Below are 8,549 nucleotides of genomic sequence, written 5' to 3' on the forward strand. Positions count from 1 at the left end.
TGCTATTCATTGCTTCAACTTTATTACTGTCATTATTACGCTGTACATTTTGTGGTGATCATTTCTGATGTGCTATTCATTGTTGCTACTCTTATTTGTTGACTTGAATTGTGGTAGGACACTAGCACAAGCATAAACGTAATTAATTCACTCAAATCGGTTTTAGAAGATGAATCTTGACATTATTGACCATTATATGTACTCTTGTCTACTTGCCTTCTGTGAGAGGATTGTTTTATTGGCACGTGAGTCGTCTGTGCGGTTATGAGTTATAATATGGGCACAAGATGCCAAGTGATTAGGGTTCAAGAATTGGGACCCGTGAGCTGTGATTATGAGGCTCGGTACCTCGTAAAAATGCTTGAACAGATCTGGTGTGAAAGCGGTTGTTCTTGTTGAGTTGTTGCTGGTTTTCCCTTTATTTGTTTTCCCCGGACTTAGACTATGATCAGTTACTCTACAGCATTATTACCTAACTGCTTCATGTTGAATATTATTGTTACTGGCGTATCATCGCAAGCATTGTTTTGTATTCCTTATCCTGCTTAGCTTTATATTAATATCGTTTCTCTGTTAGTTCCTCTACACACTTGTTCAGTTTGTTTAGTCTGGTAGGTGTCTTGATTGTCCCTCGTCACTACTCCACTGAGATTAGTCTTGATACTTAGTAGGTACCGCTGTGGTGTACTCATACTATGCTTCTGCACCTGATAACAACACGATAGGGGTCCAAGAATTACTAAATAAAATCAAGAAACGTGCGGAAGCTAAAAGAAAATAAAGAAACAAAAAAATGACGGAAAATTAAAGATAGATTGAATTCAAGAAAGAGTTTCTTGAATTCAAGAAGTCTATTCTTGAAGTTGAATCCTAACAACAACAATTAGCTAACAAAGAACTAATCAGCTTTGGTAGAGAATTAAAAACAAGAGATAGATTATGAAACCTGACCCTTTAGAATAACAAGAACAACAATAAGCCTAAACTTATCACCTTTCTTGAATAGCTAGAAGTGATCTAAGATTTCGAAAGAGTTTAATCTTACCACCTTAAGTTGAGTCTTGAAGGTTGAAGAATAAATCCAAGAGTGGCCACACACAAGAGTGCAAGAAAAATCTCATAATTTTTATTGATAATAGTCTATAATAATCTAAAATCTAAAAACAAAGAAGACACACCTTTATATAGAGAGGGGGTCACGAAATTCCTACCTAAAAATAAGGAAATAAAGTCCTAAACTACTTTGGACAACAAGTCCAAATATCTTAGGAAAAGAAAAAACACTAAGAAACAAAAACCAAGTCAATCTTGGAAAGTAACTCCAACAATCTTAGGAAAAGGAAAACATAACCTTAACTACCTAGGAAAGAAATAAATCTATTACCAAAATATATGGAAATAAGTTAAAACCAATCTTGGATAGAATCTTGAAAGTCCCAAACCAATCATGGATAGGATCTTGGAAATCTTGAAGGCAACTTGCAAGCAACTTGGCACCAACTTGTACCCAACCTTTCTTGGGCAGCAAGTAAGTCCTTTTTATATTATAAAAACGTGTCTTCATGTAGGACTTATTGGGATGCAAGTTTGGACACATGTTTAGGTGCCAAATAGGTCCAATAGTGGCTTGATTAGGACCTTCTTCAGAAAATGTCTCTTGGGATCTAATTCACCTCTTCTTGGACATGAATTTGTACCATAAAATAATTATAACACCTAGACAACTCATATCCTTTATCCTTGAGCTCTCCATCCCAATTAACAACTTCTTTATTTGCACTTGAAGTATAATGACCTTGTTTTGCAACTCTTTAGCTTGACATCTTGTTAAAGGCCCTCTTTGAGATTACAAAGCTTCATTCTTGTCCTTGAATAGATTTGAGCTTCCTAGGATGCTATCATTTCCCTCTTTTTGAAGAAAATTCGTCCTCGAATTTCGACCTTGCAAGAAAAAAAAGTCACGCACTAGTAAATGGCATCCACTAATCTGAAAAAATGGTAGGAATAAAACAAGATAGTGACCATGTGTCCACTTAATCCAATTAAACCTAATAGGTGTAAATACTCCTTTATAAAGCATATTGACATCATCATCCCAATAAAATTTATGCCTAGTTAGAGTTGTCCAATAAAAACCTCTCTTAGATGCACTATGTAATAAAATTTGCAATGCGATCTTGTCAATAAGGTAGTCCAAACATGTGCATGCCAAAGAAATTACAAAATATTGGTCATGCATCCATTTAACACAAGTATCTCTGCCACATGTATCAAATAAGACACTCTTATGATATAGCCAAGTATCAATTATAAATCCCATGGATTTTTCTACATGTAAGTTATTCAAAGAAGCACATAAATTCTCAGAAAGGTCAGAAGAACCCATAAATTCCAAAATACAAATTTCAATACATTCAAGCTCATGATTATAACTTTCTCCAATAATATTCGCAACATCAATGGATTCTACATAATTGCTCAAACTGTCACAGAAAGAGTCATAGATAGGTTCATGAAAGAGTATTTGATCACTAACGTCACAATAATCATGCATATCCTCTTTACTAGTAGCAAACACTTTTACAGGCTCACAATCAACATGACTAGAGGAATGACTTCCCATCAAACAACAAAACTCACATTCTAACAATTTATCACATGAAAACTCATTAGACACTTGAATAAGAGAAGAAAGAACATTTAATTCATTAGCAAGCCTCTTCTCATAAATTTCATGCCTCTTTCCACCAAGTTGAAATGCATAATCATCTTTGTCATACTCAATTTCAAAAGGAAGCAAATTACTCTTGCACTTTAACTTAGATATTACAGTTAATGACTTGATATGCATCAAAATATCATCATCCAAAAAAATTATAAAGTCACTAACATAAGAAATAAGAGTATAGTTCATTACCTTCAAAAATACCTTAGGTGTTCTAGAAAGGCCAAGAATGTGAATGGACCAATTATACATACCATACTTGGACTTATTTACTAATGGAACAACATCACCTTTTATTCTTTTATGCAATGGCTCTAACTTAGCAATGCCTTTAGGGAACTCCATGTTATAAACCTGTAAATAAGGATCAAAATAGTCAAAAGGTTCAACAACAAAGAAATTAACCAAGCTTTTATCTTCCACCATCCAACAAGAATTGATTTCGCTAAATTCATGTTAGAATCCGATTGGATCCTTTACTACCATCTCTTGTGCCTCACCTCCCCTTTCAAAAGGTATTTCTACATATGGCTGCACAAAATCACAAAAACTAAAACAAGAAAGATTTAATAAGTTAGGAAGTAAAGAAAATATTTTCTTGCTTACACTCTCTTTGGCTTTTATCACAAGACTAACGTTTCCCTCACCCTTAGCCTCTTTTCTCTCACTAAAGTTTTCTTCTTCTTCTTTGCTCAAACCCTCTTGTTTTTCTCTCTCTACCTCAAAGACTTTTCTTATATCATTGCCTTCTCTCTTTTCTTTTCCCTCAAGCTCACTTTTTTTTTCAATTGATATCCCATTCTCTTCACTCAATACAACCTCTCCTTTTTCCTCTACTGGGATGTCAACCTGCACTCTCTTACTCCTCTCATTCTTTTCTCTCTCATATTTTTTCATATTCTTTTTAACAGTCTTTTCATCTTCATAAATTTATGAGGGAGTCAAAGGTCCAAAAATAAGTTTCTTCCTGTTAACCTCAAAAGAGTATCTATTTTTTTTCATATTATATGAAGCTCTTCTATAGGCATACCATGGCTTTCCCAACAAGATATGATAATTATTCATGGGAATCATATCACACCAGATCGCATCCTCATACCTTCCAATAGAGAATAGTAATAATACTCTTTTATCTACCTTTACTCCTCTCAACATGTAGGGTTCAATATGCTCAACACAAGGCAAGTTCAATTTTTCAACCATATAAGTGCTAATTGAATTATAGCCAAACTCTTTATCAATTCTAAGGGCACAAATCGCAGACATCACTTTAGCTCTTGTTTGAAAAATAATTTTACCATTGTCTTCCTTCCATTCGGTATACTGTAAATTCGACTTTTCAAGATGTTGAGTCATAGCTCGCCTCCTTTCACTATAACTACCTGTTTGAAATATCTTGAATAAAGATTAGAAGAATTATGTATCTCTCAAATTTTGGCTTTTTCCTCTAATGTTCTCGCCTCTCTTGCCTTTTTCCACTCAAAGCAATTCTTGGTCGTTAAACTTTAGATTTATTATTAAACCTTACTAGTCACAACCCTTAGTGATAAGAATGTGGAGTTAGAAAAAGAAAAGGAAAGTGAAGGACCAAACCTTGGAAGAATAGGAATTGATTATGTAGAACAAATAAGGAAAGAATTTAGGAAACTCAAAACCCACAAGAATAAGGAAAGAAGTTACCTTAATCTTCAAGAACTAGGATCCCCTCTTCTTGTTTCCTTTCTTGACTTGGAAACCAAATAACACTTGAATTCTACAAATAATAATGAGCCATAATGCTTTTCTTTTGGCTAATTTTTGTTTTGTTTTTTTTTTTGGTGCTTTTTTTTTTTTGGTTTTGCTTTGCTCAAGAACCTCCCAAGATTATCAAGATTAAAATTTTGATTAGCCTATGCTCTGATACCACTTGATAACAATACGATAGGGGTCCAAGAATTACTAAAGAAAATCAAGAAACGTGAGAAAGCTAAAATAAAATAAAGAAACAAAAAAACAACGGAAAATTAAAGATAGATTGAATTCAAGAAAGAGTTTCTTGAATTCAAGAAGTCTATTCTTGAAGTTGAATCCTAACAACAACAATTAGCTAACAAAGAACTAATCACCTTTGGTAGAGAATTAAAAACAAGAGATAGATTATACAACATGACCCTTTAGAATAACAAGAACAACAATAAGCCTAAACTTATCACCTTTCTTGAATACCTAGAAGTGATCTAAGATTTCGAAAGAGTTTAATCTTACCACCTTAAGTTGAGTCTTGAAGCTTGAAGAATAAATCCAAGAGTAGTCACACACAAGAGAGCAAGAAAAATCTCACATTTTTTATTGATAATAGTCTATAATAATCTAAAATCTAAAAACAAAGAAGACACCCCTTTATATAAAGAGGGGGTCACGAAATTCCTACCTAAAAACAAGGAAATAAAGTCCTAAACTACTTTGGATAACAAGTCCAAATATCTTAGGAAAAGAAAAAATACTAAGAAACAAAAACCAAGTCAATCTTGGAAAGTAACTCCAACAATCTTAGGAAAAGGAAAACATAACCTTAACTACCTAGGAAAGCAATAAATCTATTACCAAAATATATGGAAATAAGTTAAAACCAATCTTGGATAGAATTTTGAAAGTCCCAAACCAATCATGGATAGGATCTTGGAAATCTTGAAGGCAACTTGCAAGCAACTTGGCACCAACTTGTACCCAACCTTTCTTGGGCAGCAAGTAAGTCCTTTTTATGTTATAAAAACGTATCTTCATGTAGGACTTATCGGGATGCAAGTTTGGACATATGTTTAGGTGCCAAATAGGTCCAATAGTGGCTTGATTTGGACCTTCTTCAGAAGATGTCTCTTGGGATCTAATCCACCTCTTCTTGGACATGAATTTGTACCATAAAATAATTATAATACCTAGACAATTCATATCCTTTATCCTTGAGCTCTCCATCCCAATTAACAACTTCTTTATTTGCACTTGAAGTCTAATGACCTTGTTTTGCAAGTCTTTAGCTTGACATCTTGTGAAAGGCCCTCTTTGAGATTTCAAAGCTTCATTCTTGTCCTTGAATAGATTTGAGCTTCCTAGGATGCTATCAGCACCTTTTTGTGCAGATCTAGATGCCACGGTTGTTGTTGATTATTAGCTGGCTGGTCGAGCTGTGGAAACTCAAGGTGAACGTGTCGTCGCATTCGCAAGCCTCGGAGTCACCTTCTGATATTTTCATTGTATTGTTTAATTCCATTCTGAACAGTTGCATTTAGGGATTTTCTAGTAACTCGGTAGAACTTATGACTTGTACTACCGGTTTTGGGAATTGTAATTGAGTATAAGATTTTTACCTCGTATTTATCATTCGATGATCGAATTCTTCTATTTATTTAGTAAGTGTTAGGCTTACCTAATCTTAGAGAATAGGTATCGTCACGACATCCTACAGAGGGAAATTGGGGTCGTGATATTATATTTTTGCATACTACATTAAATAATAAAATAAAAACTAATATTTATTAAAATAATATGATATATTAGATTATAATTTTGTAGATTAATATTCCTTCAAATTATTCGTGCATTGCGCGGGTCCTAACACTAGTTGATTTTTTATCTTAAATATTATAGGATATGGTGGTCAAAGTATATATGGTGTTCTTTAGGTGTATTGTTTGTTTTGTTTATGGTAATATTTCACATTTATTACTAAAAAATTATTGTAGGATTTTTTTATCTAGTTCAAGCAAGAAAATATTTTATAACCTAAATTTTAGTTGATTCAAAATACTATATATTAGGAACATACTTTAAATTATAATTTTGTCCAATGTAAAATTTATTTTTGAAGGGTAAAAAAGACGAACGATATTTCGCTAATGACCTTCGTGCTTTTAATATAATATAGATAGATATAGATAGATTTAACGAAGAATAGTCAACTTAGACCCATGTCTAGTAAAATATGATGATAGAATTTTACTACACAAAGAACATAAATTTGAAGTACAAAGAACAAATTTACCACTTCTAATTTAAATTTTTAGTATTGTTATGCAAAATTTGAAAGAAGATAGAAAGGTCGGTGTTACGATCCAAAACATCAAGTAAACTGAGTGAACTTATCCTAAAATCTATATCCATTATTTGATGTACTTCATTATTAAAGCTTTTGCTTCAACTGAGCTGAGGCTGACTCGGTAAAGAGATTTTACTGTTTAACCTCTTACAGTGGAAACCACCAAATGAACGCAAGTTTTATAACCACCCAATCCTTATTTCATTTCCCAAGTGAGAGGTACTCCTGTAAAATAGCACCGTTAATAAAACTGCACATTCCTCTTGACTTTATCAACAATTCCATTCCCTTATCTCCAAGTCCAACTCACCTCATCCCTTCTCCAATATTTTTCACATTCAAACCGAGATAATTGGGACGATTTAAAAAAAACTAATTTTAGTTATACGTAATAAATTAATAAAAATTAACTCCACTAGAAGAATGCATATTTTTCTCCTTTTGAAAAACCAACCTGAAGTTTAACTCTTTTAGTTTCTTCTCTGGCCAACAACTCTAGAGAGAGTTGAACAATGGCTGCCTGTGGAGGCCTAAACCACATCTTTACAGAAAATTCAAAAAATTTTGATTCCCTCTCCTTTACAGAGATTTTTGAAGAATTAGATTTAAAAGATAACAGCTCTGAGTCCTCCTTTTCCTCCTCCATATCATCTTTTTCTTCTAATCTCCCTCCATTGTCTGCCTCCTCCTCCTCATTATCATCAACATCTTCTTCTTATAATTCTTCTTCATTTTCTCTAGAAACAATCCACCAATCTGGAATTGAAAGGAAAAACAAGGACCCCATTTATCCAACAAGCAGCCAACATTACAGCCATAGTGATAGCTTTTCCTCAAGAAACTCAGATATTCTATCATTATGTACAGAAGGCCTTGGATTTGAAAGCTCTGATGATGTTGAAGATATTATGAATTATTTGAGTAATGAGAATGAACAAGAACATGAAGAAATTAGATCAACATGCATTAATTCCAAGTTAGAAAATCAGAGGATTAATCATTATGAATATTCCAAAAGATATTCAAGAACAAATAAAGGGTCATTATTACCTCCTCCAATTTCTTGCATTGGAGGAAGTGGAAAGCCTTGGGTTTGTTTTAAATCTTATAGGGAAGATGGTAGGTTTATTCTCAAGGAGATTAGAATTCCTGAGTGGGAATTCTTGCATGCTTGCCGAGAAGATGGACGTTTGAAGCTACAGTATATTCAATCAGATGATGAAATTCTAGAGGAAGACGAAGAAGAAGAGGGAGAGGAATATGATGATGATTCAGAGGATTTCAAAGAGGAAGAAGAGTTAGCAAATGATGATGATAATGATGATAAGAAAAGAGAATATGAGAATCTTGCTGAAGAACAATAATGTAGGAATTGAAGAATAGGTAACACTTATAAAAGGTGTTTCTTAACTTTTTCTTTTGTAATTATTGTTTTCATTATGAAGTTGCAGGGGAGCTGCAAAGGAAAAAGCTCATAGCTACTTTTTCTTCTCTTTCAAATTTGCAAATAAAGAGAACTTGCCAATGGAATTCTAAATTCCATATTTAGATCTTTTTATCCTGAAACTCAAAACATTTTCATTTCATTATGCTGCGCTAAATCACTTTTATATTTAGGGGCGAACCTAGTAACTTCAAACTCTATATTTGTCTTCAGAAATCGATTGAATGTGTACAAATTTTTAATTTAGAACTCACTACTTTAAAATAACTACAATTTCGAACTCAATAACTTTAAATTCTAGCTCCGCC

At 33.2% G+C, this 8,549-nt stretch overlaps 1 protein-coding gene across 1 annotated transcript; it reads left to right on the forward strand.

Annotated features, from left to right (window-relative positions):
• Window positions 1-7,309: 7,309 nt before the first annotated feature.
• LOC104084637 (protein FANTASTIC FOUR 4-like) lies at window positions 7,310-8,161 on the forward strand. Its single transcript, XM_009588547.4, has one exon. The coding sequence runs from the start codon at window positions 7,310-7,312 to the stop codon at window positions 8,159-8,161; it is 852 nt and encodes a 283-aa protein (XP_009586842.1).
• The last annotated feature ends 388 nt before the right edge of the window (window positions 8,162-8,549 follow it).

The sequence above is a fragment of the Nicotiana tomentosiformis genome, chromosome 6, assembly GCF_000390325.3.
Source record: "Nicotiana tomentosiformis chromosome 6, ASM39032v3, whole genome shotgun sequence".
In the NCBI taxonomy this organism is placed as follows: domain Eukaryota; kingdom Viridiplantae; phylum Streptophyta; class Magnoliopsida; order Solanales; family Solanaceae; genus Nicotiana; species Nicotiana tomentosiformis.

Coding starts and splice junctions, on each gene's coding strand:
- LOC104084637 (XM_009588547.4), top strand. CDS start 7,310: ATGGCTGCCTGTGGAGGCCTAAACCACATCTTTACAGAAAATTCAAAA.